The sequence below is a fragment of the Branchiostoma belcheri genome, unplaced genomic scaffold (genome assembly GCF_001625305.1).
Source record: "Branchiostoma belcheri isolate BF01 breed outbred unplaced genomic scaffold, Haploidv18h27 scaffold190, whole genome shotgun sequence".
NCBI lineage: Eukaryota > Metazoa > Chordata > Leptocardii > Amphioxiformes > Branchiostomatidae > Branchiostoma > Branchiostoma belcheri.
The window spans coordinates 227,106-243,042 of record NW_017803380.1 but is presented as its reverse complement, the minus strand read 5'-3'; the positions used below and the strand labels follow the sequence as shown (position 1 = coordinate 243,042).

The following is a 15,937-nucleotide window of genomic DNA, read 5'->3' as shown; positions in this document are numbered from 1 at the left end:
CAAAGGCCGTGTTTATGTGAAATCAGTGAAGGCGCTTTTTATATGCTTTATATGTGGTTTTCCCGCATCGCGATTTGCGTCTGAACGCAATGTGATTTCATATGTAACTTCGCCTGGTCATGGATTACGTGGTGATATTTCTTTACTTATATGCAATACCAACTTTTACGTGGCAGCAACTTAAAGAGAAGTAATGGTCAAATAATGTGTCCGTTCTCGGCCGAGACACGCTGGGAGGAGCACCAGCAAGCAGGTCGTTGACCTCTGGCATTTATAACACGCTACTTTGCGAGTTTTCATTAAACAACAATGAATGCAGTTTCGGAGAATCGTGATCAAGCACGGTTTGAAAGGAATGGACCAGATGTGAGTAATGCGACTTACCGGAATCGCGGTTTGGGTGACTTCACATGAACAAGGCTAAAGTAGTCCTTCTCTTTTTTTAGAATGCGTACCTTTTTATTATTGATTATCCAGTGTAACTGTGGCCGTGTTCACATTAAACCGCCTGAACCGCGATTCAAGTAACTCGCATTCCTCACATCTGGTTCACGTGGCACAGGTTCCTTTCAAACCGTGCCCGAGCACGATGCACCAAATCTACATTCATTGTTGTTTAATGAAAACACGCAAGCGTGTTATCAATAGCAGAGGTCAACGGCCTGCTTGCTGATGCCCCCCTCCCAGCGTATCTCGGCCGAATGCCGATGTGGTCCCGCCAGAGGCGGTAAAGCTCGTCCTAGAACGTTATTTGACCATTACTACTCCTTAAGTTGCTGACACGTAAAATTTGGTATTGCATATAAATAAAGAAATATCACCCCGTAATCCATGATCAAGTGAAGTCACATTGAAATCACATTGCGTTCAGACGCAAATCGCGATGCGGGAAAACCGATTCGAAGCCACCTCTAGAAATGGCTTGGGATCGAGGTGCTTTCAATGTGATTTGGAGCGATCAGATGGAGCCACTTGAAACCGGCTTCGGTTACCACATGTAAAGCGCCTTGGGTGACTTCACATAAACACGGCCTTCGATGGAAACTGGATCGAAACAGCTTTGAGTGACTTGATGTGAACGAGGCCCGGTGTTGTGACTCTCCAGACGGTGTGGAACTGGGGCGCCTGTGCTCCAAAAATCGTCTTACAGTCGACATCATGTTCACATTGCATCTTCTTTATTTTGTATTTCATTCGAATATTTAATTAATACAATACAGTATAATACTAATGTCCTCTTGAAGCTGAACACGAGTTGATTTTCTTTACGAAATCGAGACTTACAGAAAGAAAGAAAGATAGACAAACCATCTCTTAAAGACTGTAGAATTACGATGGAACAAAAATAATGACGTCAAAATTTCCATTGAACATTTCAAAAATAAAGCTTTCCCCGAGTAGAGTTAGTAACCCCCCTGTATTAAAATAGATCAAACCGTAGATTTAGCAGATAGCATCAGCCTAAGGACACAGCAAGTAAATTTTATGGATGACATCCTCCGCAGACTCCAAATCTAATGCGAGAAGGCGAAAAGAAACAAGGCCGGCCGAAAAACAACAAGATTCCTAGATTTTGAAATTTTGACTCAATCATTGTACAAATGGTTTTGATTCAGTGGGAACAACACATATACAACCAGCATCACATATCCCTGCATCAAAGTAAGAAACAAGACATTCAATCAGAGCCTTTTCTTGTCTTCTCTCTTTATAGTTATCTGTCATCCACCTTCCGGCATAGCAACAGACATATTTGCCCATTTTCGCCACTGTAGGAAGGCAACAAAATGTCTTTTTTTTTCCCAAAAGCAGGCGAAAATTAATGCGCGCGCTGATGTCATCCATGAAATTTACTTGCTGTGGCCTAATATGACCCTAGCTAAAACGACAAACAGAAATTTGCGAGCCATACGCGGCCCAATGACAATATTGGTAGTGTATATCTGATTTACCATATTACAATATACCAACAACTATATCAAGAACGTTTTAAACTAGACATTCCGTCCTTTAGCACCAACGTTCTTTAGGGTAAGTTAAAATAGCATCAATACGAATAAATACTACGTATATACGGTTAAAACCTTGTTTCTGCATGTACGAAATACTCAAAATACTGGTAATTTAAATGCTAGTTAGAAAGTAGTACAATGTATATGGTATATGCTATTTACATTAAAAGAACTTTGGAAGAACGACAGTCTATACACACTTAAGATATTTCCACACTTAGCGATGAGCCCCTATCTATAAGCCATTATGATTATTAAACCTACAAATCGCCATATATATGACTGAAATGAAAATAGTATTGATATCTTTAATACTACAATGAAAGTCAGGACTAACATCATAATATCCGACATGTTCGAAAATGTTCTGTGAATATATAACATTCTGATATTGTAAACTGTCCATTTGTGATAGTTTGAAACTTTACACAACAAAATATTTGTCACTTTAAGGATGGTATCTCCCATACAACCTCCTTGGTCAGTGTTGTACACTGTATTAGTGTATGCTTCTATAAGTCAAGATGGCGGCGATAGGGGCTCACGCTCTCGTTTCCAGGGTGAATTTCCTTCCTCCCTCGTTCCCCCGGCACCGTCCGTGTTCACAGGTACCAGCCTGATTTTGGCCCCGTTTTTTCTCCGTGGTAACTGAGCTGTGGTGGCGACAAAGGAAATATACATATATAACTTAAGTAGAAATGCAGATATTTGCCCGTGAGCAAATACAGCATATTTCACTTCATAGTCTCATTAAAAAATAGACTGTTCCATATTAAATTCCATGTAGTTCTCCTCAATATCAAGTGTTTCCATACCGCCATGTAGTCCATAATACCCATAATTCAGTGCTATTTTTAGTAGTAATTGTTCACGAAACCACCATACAGTGTTTTGTCATAAAAATATCCTCGAAACTCCCCATACAATGCTTCTCAGTAACAAGTATTCACCAAACCCTCCTGTATAGTGCTTTTCAATATATTTTTTTTTAAATAAATAACATCATCAAACACATCAAAAGAAAACCGTGAAAAATCCGGATTTCGCGCCGGCGCACTAGTTTTTCCGATGTGCTCGGACGCCTAATGATGTCATAGTCATGTGACTACCAACGACCAATGGGAACTGATCTACTTACCCCGCAAGGCCGTGGAACGATCGCCGGTTTGTCGCAGACCTTCCTGCCGGCATCAAAGACCAGCCCGGCCGGACAGTACCCCCGCTCGCCCTTCACCCCGCCCGCTGTACACATGTAGTACCGGGAACAGTCCTTAGGGTCCGGGAACATCCCACTGCGCCGGCGGGGGCACAGGAAGCCTAGGAAGAGGAATTTCTTTTTTTTAGACACTTGTAAAAGCCATTGGTAGATCTACAACTCCTGTCCGTCTAATTTTCATGTTTGCCTGGCTTATTCATAACTTTCACACTTCCCATAATGCCTACTAAATATCACGGATATGACATATGAAGCGGATATACGTAATGCGACAAACCAGAGTAGGAGAGTCTTCGGTAGAAGGTAGAACGATAGAAGGTACGTCATTTTCTCTAACAAAAATGGAATTATGGAATGCGCCTTATACTAGATTATAGTAGATGGATAATTCAAAACAATATAGTTGACCAGTTTGTCGATAGAACTTGTTGGAAATATTACATCGAAGAAGGGGGAGAGGTTTGGTCATACGTCATATCCATGATCTTTATTAGGCATTATGGGAAGTGTGAAATTCACCAATAGAACTTGTTGGAAATATTACATCGAGGAAGGGGAGGGGGTGGTACTACGTCATATCCGTGATCTATGAACTAGGCATTATGGGAAGTGTGAAAGTCATGAATAGGTTTACAGACTTGCAAAGAGAGCTAGAAGCATCCAGAAAGCACCTGTCAGAAATGTTCCTGACGCCACATTCTTACGGAGAGATTACAACACAAAGAGAAACGTAACCTCCAATGAGATTCTACGGTAGCAAGGCTATATCTTAGGTGGCAAATGGCCACTCCTTTGTAGCCTCTACCAGGCACCGCGGATCGCTGGAAAAAATAGTAGAAATTGGCCGAAATAAATTAAAGGGATAGTATACCAGAGAAGATCCAGAAGGTCTGTGGGTCGCAAATTGGAGCTTCTATGGCCCTGGATCTTCTCTGGTATACTTTATTTCGGCCAATTTCTACTATTTTTTCAGCGATCCGCGGTGCCTGGTAGAGGCTAACTACTTTGGCCAACCACCGTAAGATTTGCTTGGAGAAACTGGGAAACATTGAAAGAGAAAGTCCAAAATAAGCTCCTGGGTGGCCACCTCCTCTGTCCAATTATTATTATAATCCCCTTTTTAGGCGGATTTCTACAATTTATTCAGCCTGCAAAAGGAGTCTGGTGGAGACCAGTTACCGTCAACTTTGAGCTGCCCTGTGGACCTCTGCGGGGGGTCGCTGTTGACCACGCATGTGTAGTTGCCCTCCTCCTCCTTGCTGACGTGGAAGACCCGCAGCAGATATTCCCCCCGCCGCTTGGCAGCGTGCAGCTTCCCGCTCCACGTCACCCTGTGGATGAATGAATGAATGAATGAATGAATGTATGTATGTATGTATGTATGTATGTATGTATGTATGTATGTATGTATGTATGTATGTATGTATGTATGTATGTATGTATGTATGTATGTATGTATGAATGAATGAATGAATGAATGAATGAATTAATGAATGAATGAACGAATGAATTAATGAAAGAATGAATGGTTTATTCGAATTCGATCATTTTGACCAGATAAAGTACATTGCAGCCATTGGCTGAATTGCGTCCTTTTTACATTTAAAAACAGTTGGAATTAGGTTCTTTTAAGGCTCGGTTTAAAACTCATTTTATCTTTCTTTTTTTTTCAATTTCAAAACGCAGTAAACACTACCTTAATTAGAACAGGTAGGTTGTAAGACGGATACGTCAGAGTACTTAACACACACATATTATACACATAAGTCACAAGCTAAATATATACATTCTGCAGTTAACAGCTGGAACAGGTAAATATCGTTTACGTCGAGCTAGGAACAATAAAAGTGTATCAGAGATACGGTTAAAGGTATCAGGGTACGCCGGGCTCTTAAAGGCATCCAAATGCAATTTCAGGTCGGCAAAACTGGAGTATTCTGAATAAGGCAATCTGTATGATATTGACACATACTGTCCCACATTAGTACATTTGAATCAGTATGTCATACTTTGAGCATTTAAAACTGCAGAGACAAGCCCCAAGATCAGTCCTTTATTTTCTGGGTGGTACCCTAAAAATCAATCCAGGTCCTTCCAGTAACCGTTTTTTTGTCAGAATTTGGGTGTTTTTGCTCCATGAATGTCGATATACATTGGGACAGTGTTGGTTCAACTTAGTATATAGATACGTGACTAGAAGATTGACTTTTAAAAATTTGGTTTCCAATCTCTAAAAACTGCACCGGGTGCCTTTAAAGATGCCATACGTAACATTAGGACAATACAATAAGTTAATTTTATTTTCATTTCTTAAATTGAATCAACCCTACCCCTTTGCATATAATATATGTAAGTGCAATTGAATGACGAATGGCGGGGGCTGTTACAGGCTTATACGAGTATCTCTAAATTTGACCCTTAACTCAAGTCACGTGACAAGGTCATGTGCGCGAGGTATGGTAATTCATTTTGAGTTATTAGAATCTATTTTCTAAATTAAATTAAATTGAGTTTCATGCCATGCTATCAAACGCAACTAATGCGAACTCCTAGTCCAACATATTTTGAAAAATTCACTGAAGAATTATATTATCTTTCAAGCTGCTATGTTAAGTGTTTTGGGCCACATTAATTTAATTTGTTGTGTCTCAGATTCGCCCTGTCCATTTTGTTTTTGATTTGCAAGAAAAATGTTCTAAATCAACTGCAAAATGCTCAATGAAAGATACATTTTGGTCCCAACGGTTGAAGAAAGTCCTTTTCTGTCTAGTTGTTAAGTTTTTCAATGTAACAATGCAATTTTGTTTCATTAAGTTCAAAATGTATTGTTTTAATTATAAACTAGTCTGGTATGTTCACTTTATGGCTCAAATTGTAACATTTCTGACTATCATGGGGTGCCTTGGCCTTTTTTTTTATTTTGCCCTGTCGCTTCATATTTTTTTCTGAAAAAATCCGAGAAACAACAAATTAAATTGGTGTGGCCTTACCTGTAGTTGTCCACGAACAGAACCCGCCCGTCCTTCTCCCAGACCAGAGAGTTGCCGGCCATGTCGCGCACCTTGCAGATGAAAGTGGTACTGCGTCCGGGCTCTACCATTCTGTCCGACAGAGGCTGACGGAACACGGCGCGTTCGTAGAAGTTTGGCTCTGTAAAAAATTATTGTCAACTTTATTATCTCTTTCAATCGTGTTCGTAAAGATGTATGTAAATATAGAATTATTTCATATAGGCACTTTCTAAGGTCCTTTCGTTAGGTTCATGCACTTTTTCGTCTTTCGTAGCCTCCAGACACTTTACTAAGGCCACAGCAAGTAAATTTTATGGATGGCATCTTCCGCAGACTCCAAATCTAATGCGAGCGGGCAAAAAAAAAACAAGGCGGGCCGAAAAAAAAACTAGGTTCCTACATTTCGACTCAATCATTGTGCAAATGGTCTTGTGATTCAGTGGGAACATCACATATACACAGCCAGCATCACATATAACTGCATCAAAGTAAGAAACAAAACATTAAATCAGAGCCTTTTCTTGTCTCCTCTCTTCATAGTTATCGGCCGGCATGGCAACAGACATCTTTGCCCATTTTCGGCATGTTGACCACGGTGAGAAGGCAACAAAATTTCTTGTTTTATTTTCCAAAAATCAGGCGAAAAGTAATGCGCGTTGTTGTCATCCTTAAAAATAACTTGCTGTGGCCTAACGGTAAGCAACTAATGACACCGTTGCGTAGCGCCGCCTTGCGTTAACTATGCAAACTGCTACAGACCATGAAGCCAGCTGAAATGCAGCTTCTCCATCTGTACCACAGCTCGTTCCTGTATGTCTCCCTTCAGAGAACGGAAGTGTAAGTTTTTCTAAGTCCCCACAAGCTCGTGACCTTGTCATTAACCGGCAGCCCCGGGCCGGGCCACGGTGTGTAGGAAACATCTGTACGTCTGACACAACATCTGACAAGTCTCGTTAGGCCACACCGACTTAATTTTATGGATGACATCCACGCGCGCATTGATTTTCGCCTGTTCTCAAAAAAATAAAAAATCACGTCTACCGAGGTTTTGGCCTGGTTCTAGGCCTGGGTAGTCCATGGCAGCAATACGGAGCCGGGCATCCAGGCTACCGAAGCTCCACGACTCAAGAACTCAGTACAGTGCTGATTCATAAATTCCGCAAAAAGCCAGCATGTGCCGGCTTGTCGTATACGTCGCTAAGTACTGCCGCAAATTCACAACTTGTACCAGCTTTGCATTCCTGTGGTTTAGTAGCATTTTTTATTTTTGGCCGGAATTTTTTTATTCGCCCGCGCGCACTAGTTTGGGGGGTCTTCAGAGGATGTCATCCATAAAATTAACTCGGTGTAGCCTTACTGTGTAGCAGTAGCAGTAGCATGTACTTGGCAGCTGAACCGGGCAAGGTTTTCGTACCCTCTTGGTTACACTTGTTTTCTTCTTAACAGAATGATTCGTGAATCTAACACATGGGGGGTCGTGTGGCGTAGCGGCAGAGTGCGCGACTCGGAACCTAGAGGTCCCGAGTTCGAGTCCTGACATGCCACCGATCTTGTGCCCTTGGGAAAGGCACTTTACACGACTTTCCTCACTTCGCTCAGGTGAAAATGAGTATTTTCCTGTCATGTATTTGTCCAGTGTTGGTGGCGGCATTAATATAAGTTGAAAAAACTTGAGTGTGCCGTCGCCACGTCTGGTGATTACATGTTGGAATAAAAAAAAAAGAATCCAACACAACCATATTGTATGTAGTAGGCTGTGATAAAGGCAATATGTTTCTTTCCTGGGGCAAAAAGCCCAGGTTTTGGAACGCAAACACAACAAGACTTAAGTCATTAAAACATCCGCATATTTCTCGTCGTCAGAGTACAGCGAACCTACGGTAAAATCCACAGTCGACAAGGGACTGTGGCAACTATCTCTGTCACAAGACTTGCGGACTTGTGTACGACTCGATTTGTTGTCGTGAACTTGTCGTACAACGAACGTAACCGGTACGGTGTGAAGCTAAATTTCTGCCCATGCCAACACATGTACTCCTACACAAATAACTACCCCCGACACTTACTATAATGTTAGCATCAAATTTCAGGCACGAGAACTAACCAGACAATCAAAAATGTGGCGGGAAAGAAATTTGGCGTCACACTGGATCCTTAGGCCATAACAATTTAATTTGTTGCTTTTCGGATTTTATCAGAAAAATTATGAAGTGACAGGGTGAAAAAAAAACAGGCCAAGGCACTCCATGATAGCCGGAAATGTTACAATATGAGCCATTAAGTCAACAAACCAGGCTGGTTTATAATTAAAACAATAGATTTTGAACTTTTAATGAAACAAAATTGCATTGTTACATTAATTTGTATTGAACAACTTTAACAACTAGGAAGAAAAGGACTTTTTTCAACCTTTGAGGCCAAAATACGTCTTTCATTGAGCATTTTGCAGTTTATTTAGCACAAAAATCAGAAAAAAATTGACAGGGCGAATCCGAAAAACAAATTAAATTTGTGTGGCCTTAAATAGAAAAAAAACGGTGTACGGGTATGACACGTCGCATTCATAGTCCAACATTCCATCACTTACTCTTACTAATTTCCCGACGACCATGTCTGTCACCAGAACCTCCAAGTAATTAAAAGGCTCCGTGAACTTTGTGACCTCCGAGACTTAGTTTCTTCTGCACCTGTCCTCACAGAGAATACCATGGGAACGAGAGCCAGATCAGCACGCCAATCACCTTTTTCCCAGGATGCTTAGGGCCGGGGTGGGGGGGGGGCATATATAATACTGTTACAGATATTCGGCTTGGCTTTCTGTCAAATCTGACAATAAATAGAGTGTGACAATCTTCACGTGTTTTTCTAGTGAGCAGGGAACATGATTTTAGCCAGAGATAGCCTATGATAGGAAAAAGTCAACGGTTTTCCGTCAGCGACATCGCATATTTTATTTGCCTCACGCACACAGACATCAGTATGCTATGGGATAGGGTTGATTTAACTTGTAAATGACCAGAAATCTGGCTTTGAAAATCCAGTTTTACTAGCCTGAAATCACTTTGAACCCCCGGCCACAGTTATGGTCTCATTCATGTATTACTCCGAGTGTACCCCCTAAAAGAGTACCAAGTCAAAAACTAAACGGCTGTATGAACGCGTGTTTTTATTGGTGAGAATTTTCCCTTTAGCCATCCCAACTGATGTAAAACGTCAAAGCGGTGAAAGCTTGTTTGTAACTGATGAAATTAGGACGTAATTGTCGGCAGCCGCGCGCTAGGTCGGACGTGCACAGTCCATTGTTGTGAGTTGTGCGGTCGTAGGTTTGCAACGCGGGAGGGCCTCTTGCGGACAGTTGCTAAGTGCAGTTTGTGATTCCCATAAAACAGGATTGTGTGTATAGAAGTCGTTGGCAATTTTTTTATGAGACGTAGAGTAAGTGTGCTCAACATAGCATGAAAGATATCAATTGATTTAATGTAGGATCATAGGGAACACGGTCTCGTAAGTCACTCATTAATGCATGGTTTCTAATGTATGGAAAAAACTCATGAATGAGACCTTATGCGAAATGAACCCCGGTGAACACAACCCAACCCCGGCTCCAGAGTTCCGAGGTCGAGAGTTAACGTTGTTGTCATTTGATCCTGTACGTCTGTGGTTCGCGACTATCAACGGAGACCACTTACCAACGGAAACGACCAGCACACGGCTGGTTACCCACAGTTGGAAATAGCACGCGATTCGGAGGCGTGGGTTCGACTTGTTGGCGCGCGCAGTTGGCGAGTTTGGTCTTGCTGCCCCAACGACTTGCACGTGTCTTTTCCAACATTCCAAACTTAATGCTCGCAAGACATACGCGTAGGAAACCTTTTGCAGGTCACTGAGCTAGCTAGACTCAGTCGAAAAAGATGGGCTATTTTTTTTAACCTCACCGAAAAGCATTTGGAAAAGATTTGGAGATATGTATGTTCTGGATGTACAATCACACTTCCCCAATAAGCGACCACCTCTGTAAGCCGGCCATCTGACCAGAACGACATCTTTTTCTCGGTCCCGATTTTTTCCCCATAAAAGTAAGCAACTAAGTGTACCTGACCATGTATAGTGTCTACGTTTTGAGATTCTCTGTTCTAGTCCGCATGGTCATCACTTTGTTCGACGCAGCTGCCACAAAAATGCTGACGACGATGGAAAACATCACTAAATAGCAAAATTCGATACCGTTTCCTCAGCTGTAAATGAAGCATGTATCCTGTTGGCTTTAGGGGGTCTGGTATCATTTCATGTTGATATTCCGTGTTTACATGTACAGTTATCTGTCATCACCCTATAGTGGAAAATCTTTACATGTAAGACTCAGTTGCCCTTTTTACTCTGTTTGTACAATAATTCTGGAGTATTACAAGGTCCACAAGGCTAAATATTCGCCAATGGTTCAATAGCATCATAACTTTTAAAATCATTATACATGTATATGACTTGTTACGTATTGAAAGTCTTACGACAGTACTGCCAAATTTCTCGATGACTGGTTTAATGATTGATGAAGTTTTCGACTTGTCGTTTACAGTAAATAAACAGTCTGTTGGTGGGCTTCATTTCAAGGCGCAACAATACACCCAAGTCTAATGATTCCAACCGTTTTCTTTTCTCTTCAAGCCCTCTTATCTAGAGGTTGAAAGGAACACAAAAAGGGTGTTGTAAGAAGGTTTATATTTAGTTTGTCTTTAAGATAACTCTTCACAAAGGGAAAGTGTGAACAAGGGGCTGGTGTGTGTCTTTAAGCCCCGGGCAGCTGAGTCTTCTCACGCGCCACTTCTGAGTAAATCACTCGTGTTGCCAAACTGCCAAGATGGCGGCGCACCTGTCAATTCTCGTCTGACACCTGCGCAAGCTGACACATGGCGCATGCGCGAACTCCGGATTCGCCCCCGGGACGAAAATTATCTCGATTTTTAGCGTTCCGCTATTTTGTTCTTGCATCTTAGGTTTATCTTTGGTCTCAAATGAAGGAAAACTAGAGGGACTTGTTGGAAATCTTATTTTGAATGAAGATAACAAATTTGCCGACAGCTAGGCTGTATCCTTATTTCCCTCCCAACCTTACGGTAGTTTTTTTGGGGGACATTGACAAACTGTACGGCCTCCAAACCAAGATCAGTGGATGTGCGAGAAACTCTGACCCTGAATGTGCCTACTTTAAAAAAATCGTTCAATCAATCACCGAAACGTCTGTATATTCTGTGAGAGTGATCGTATTTTTCACCTTGTCTAGTCTGGGTGCCAGACCAGAGTGTAGTCTGTTTTACAGGTCACTTGTTCGGCTTCAGGGCCAACATGTCCCCAGCAAAGTGTGGCCATGGCTTCCCTAAGTTAGGTCCTGGCCCATTTGCTGGCTCTCTGAGCCTAGCGTGCTATGGTCTGCTATATATGTATGTGGGTCTGACTAGTTTCCACCAGACTTCTTTTGCGGGGTGAATAAATCGTAGAAATCGGCCTAAAAAGGGTATTAATTGGCCAGAGAATGTAGCCGATCAGAGAAGCTTCATTTCTTCCATTTCTCCATTTTCTCGGCGGGGAAATGGAGCTTCTCTGGTCAGCTACCTTCTCTGGCCAATTAATACCCTTTTTAGGCCGATTTCTACGATTTATTCACCCCGCAAAAGAAGTCTGGTGGAGACTAGGGTCTGACATCCAGGCTACACCTTGTCATGATGTTAGGCCTCCCGCGAGCTAGGCACGTGGGCAGCTGTCCTTGTAGCGGGTATGTTTTAGGTCACCCGGCGGGGGAGTGAGGCACCTCTCACCGCCCGGCAAAGGTTAACACACTCCCGCAGACACGGCCCGTCTACGCCGGTGTCAAGTTCCGCTCGTCATAACAAACCCGGAGAGAGCCGGGTCAGGAACCATTTACAAACCGACTCTTGTGTGAAACGGATACTGATAGCGTGTTGGTTTTGTTACGCTGATACATATTAACGTGATGTGTATGAAATTCTTCAATGACAGATGCCAATCAGTTGAGATTAAAACTATCCCTTGGCTTATCTTCGAACCATGACCGCCCAAAACATCGGATATAAGGCTATTACTGAGCTCTCATTCATTCATTCATTCATTCATTCATTCATTCATTCATTCATTCATTCATTCATTCATTCATTCATTCATTCATTCATTCATTCATTCATTCATTCATTCATTCATTCATTCATTCATTCATTCATTCATTCATTCATTCATTCATTCATTCATTCATTCATTCATTCATTCATTCATTCATTCATTCATTTATGTTTTCAAGACTACAGAGTACAGAGTGAAGTACACGAAAAACGATTATCTTTCTGGTAAAAGAGATCCAAAAGATGTTCACGGCTAGTTTGGACCATTTTTGTTTTAAACTGTGCTTCGATAGCAAACTGCTTTTTGTACGACCGTAAGCATCGAATGCTTCGCTTACAGATCCTTACAGTGCTTCTGGCTTCACACATGCCAACAAAAGGTCGTGTTGTTTTAGCCTGGACAAACTTCCTTCAGACGTGTCGTCCCCTTGAAAGGAAATAAATCCCCCAAACGTTTCGTCTGCGGCTGTTGTAAGTTCTGTTAGGCCATGGCAAGAAAATTTAATGGATGACATCCTCCGCAGACTCCAAATCTAATGCGAGTGGGCGAAAAAAAGACGGCGGGCCGAAAAAAAACAAGGTTCCTAAATTTTAAGAATTTGGCTTAATCACTGTACAAATGTTTTTGATTCAGTGGGAACATCACATATACACAGCCAACACCTCATATCACTTCATCAAAGTAAGAAACCAAACATTAAATCAGAGCCTTTTCTTGTCTCCTCGCTTCATAGGTATCTGCCATCCACCTTCCGGCATGGCAACAGACATCTTTGCCTATTTTCGGCATGTTGACCACTGTCAGAAGGCAACAATTTTTTTTTTGACAATCAGACGAAAATTAATGCGCGCTGATGTCATCCATATAAATTACTTGCTGTTGCCTAAGTCCTGTTAGTTCAGCATGTGTTCTCTCCGGAGACGGTGTAGCCATCCCTGTAGGACAGGCCCGGGGAATACAACTCTCCGGTTCACAGAACTAGATATCAGGGGAAGATGCATATGGCGGGCCCTAACCCTGACGAAACTAGTCGGCTCGTCGCAACAAGTTCAAGATGATTGATTGATTGATTGATTGATTGATTGAGTGGGTTGCTGGGTGAGTGAGTGAGTGAGTGAGTGAGTGAGTGAGTGAGTGAGTGAGTGAGTGAGCGATAGATTGAGCGAGTGACTGAGTGGTTCACAGAAAATAAAATATGAAACAAAACTTTTGGGACGGACGAGGTAGCCTTGGTGGCGTCCAGCGGCCGAGTGGTTGGTTAGACTAGCTAATCGAGGTTTAAACCTCCTTGGGCTAGCGGACATGAGATCGAGAGAACATGGCAAAACGATGTGTCCTTGGAAAAGGCCCTCTACGCGGCTCTCTACACTCATATTTATAAATTTAGCCTCCGTAGCAGGCTTTTAGGATGTAGAACTGGGGGTTTGGTGGTCTTCGGCTGTTTTCTGATTAGCCAAGTTCTATTGCAACCAGGCCGGCTATATATGTTGTCTATATGCAAGCAGAAAATAGCACATAAAAGCTCCCAAAGACCATGAAGACCCCCCCAAACCCCTAGTTTTTGGCATGCTATGGAGGCTAACTCATATTGACCCTAGTGTAAAATGGGTACCTGGCTTCAGTTGGGAGGCAAAAGGCAGTGAAACGAGGAATGGGCTCCATCTTCCCATACTGCACCCTAGACACATTGTTGGATTGACATTCCTTTGCCCTACGGCCTAAAATGATAGGGACTACCTTACCTTTGGGTAGCCTCAACCAGGCACTTTGGATAGTAGAATCCAGGAAGAATAGGGTGCGTAATAGGTGAAGAGAGTGATGGAGAACTGTGAGCGAAAGTGCAAAAATTGGACCAAACTCCGTGGACAAATTTTCTTGGCTATTGAAATTAATTTTTCAGCGAAATCCATGAAACGCCCACTGCCAGCGGCGCCTTTCAAATATTCTATTGTAAAAAATGACGGAAAACAAGATACACAAGAAATACACAAGAAGCAGCCATAAAGGAAATAGAGAAGGGCAAGGGAAGAGGAAGGGGAAAAAAAGGAAAAGAAACTTGCTTGCCCCCCCCCCCCCCTCTTCCACACACACTCACACTGCCACAGCCTCGCGGTGCCTTTAAATTCTTTGGAGTTAATAACTTACACCAGTACCGGTGCCATTTAGTTCTACTATATCGCACGGGGCCTATGCAAAAGTGACGCGGAAATTTAGCACCACAAAGCCCTGCCGTGTCAGAATCAAACGGCACGTTCCTGACAGAGACCAGGACATGGCGATGGTGGACGATCTGAACGGAAAAGTCTTTCTGATGAAACACAGACGGACACAAAGTTGGAGCGCCCGAGACAACGTTTAAACAAGTGAACCGGACTTTCCGTTGCGTCCAGGTTTCCCAGGTCTGTTATCTTCACTTGCATCCTTCATTTTCAATTACATTTCCAAGCTACCTCAGTCCTATAATGGAATAACCCTACAGCGAGGTTTACAAGGTAGGTTTTAAGGTCAGTGATTTCGCCAGAACGCGGGCCCAAATTTGAAAATCTGCCAACTTCGTTATCGGTCATCTTCTCGCTCATTCATCTTCCAGCATCAATGTACCCTAGCCTGGGTGCCATCCGATTTGTAACGGCTACCCCCAAAAAAAATTTTCGGGGTAGCCGTTACAAATCGGATGGCACCCAGGCTAAATGTACCTGCCATGGATTGACAGAAACTTTTAATAAGGGCGGCAAAGTAATTTAAAGAAATATTATAGATGAGGAAATCTACATAATATTGACTACTGCCATTTCTTAGCACATTTTCGTCATAGATTCTTTTATATATTAAAACGTTTGAAATAGTCTAGAAACAAGCTACGAGAGGGGTACTTTTTGATACCAGCAATAAATAGCTAGAACCAGCCAACGATGCGAAACAAGCAACTATTTTCCATCAGCGACATCGCATTTTTGCCTTACAGATATCAGTACATATCATGATGCTATGACACAGGGATGACTCAACTTGCTACATGATAAAAATAGGAAATTAAGCTTGGAAATCTCGTTTTGCTGCCCCGAAATCGCTTTTGGTGCCTTTTAAGGCGTCCAAATGCAATTTCAGGGCAGCAAAACTGGAATATTTTGAATAAGGCAATCGTTTTGATATTGACATATACTGCTTCACATAATTAGCACATCTGAGTCAGTATTTCATACTTTGGGCTTTTAAAACGGCAGAAACAAACCCCGAGATGAGTCCTTTATTTTCTGGGTGGTACCCTAAAAATCATCCCTTCCAGTAACCGTTTTCTGTTAGAATTTTGGGTAGTTTTGCTCCACGAGGGTTAATATAAATTCATTTTTAGGATAGTGTGGTTTCATCTCAGTATGTAGATAAATGACTAGAATATTGGCTTTGAAACATCAGGCTTCCAAGCCCTGAAAACTGCACTGGATGCCTTTAAATAGTCTCCACCAGACTTCTTTTGCGGGGTGAATAAATCGTAGAAATCGACCTAAAAAGGGTATTAATTGGCCAGAGAAGGTAGCCGGCCAGAGAAGCTCCAGCTCCCCGCCAAGAAG

At 42.2% G+C, this 15,937-nt stretch overlaps 1 protein-coding gene across 1 annotated transcript in view; it reads right to left on the bottom strand.

Moving 5' to 3' along the window:
• Positions 1–1,798: 1,798 nt before the first annotated feature.
• Positions 1,799–15,937, bottom strand: part of LOC109468083 — an 18,250-nt gene continuing 4,111 nt past the window's right edge. The window contains exons 3-6 of the mRNA XM_019766322.1: positions 6,219–6,378; positions 4,408–4,559; positions 3,151–3,329; positions 1,799–2,665 (exon numbers count right to left, since the gene is read on the bottom strand). Coding sequence (XP_019621881.1) covers positions 2,615–2,665; positions 3,151–3,329; positions 4,408–4,559; positions 6,219–6,378 — 542 coding nt within the window. The 3' untranslated portion in view covers positions 1,799–2,614. The remainder of the gene's footprint in view (positions 2,666–3,150; positions 3,330–4,407; positions 4,560–6,218; positions 6,379–15,937) is intronic.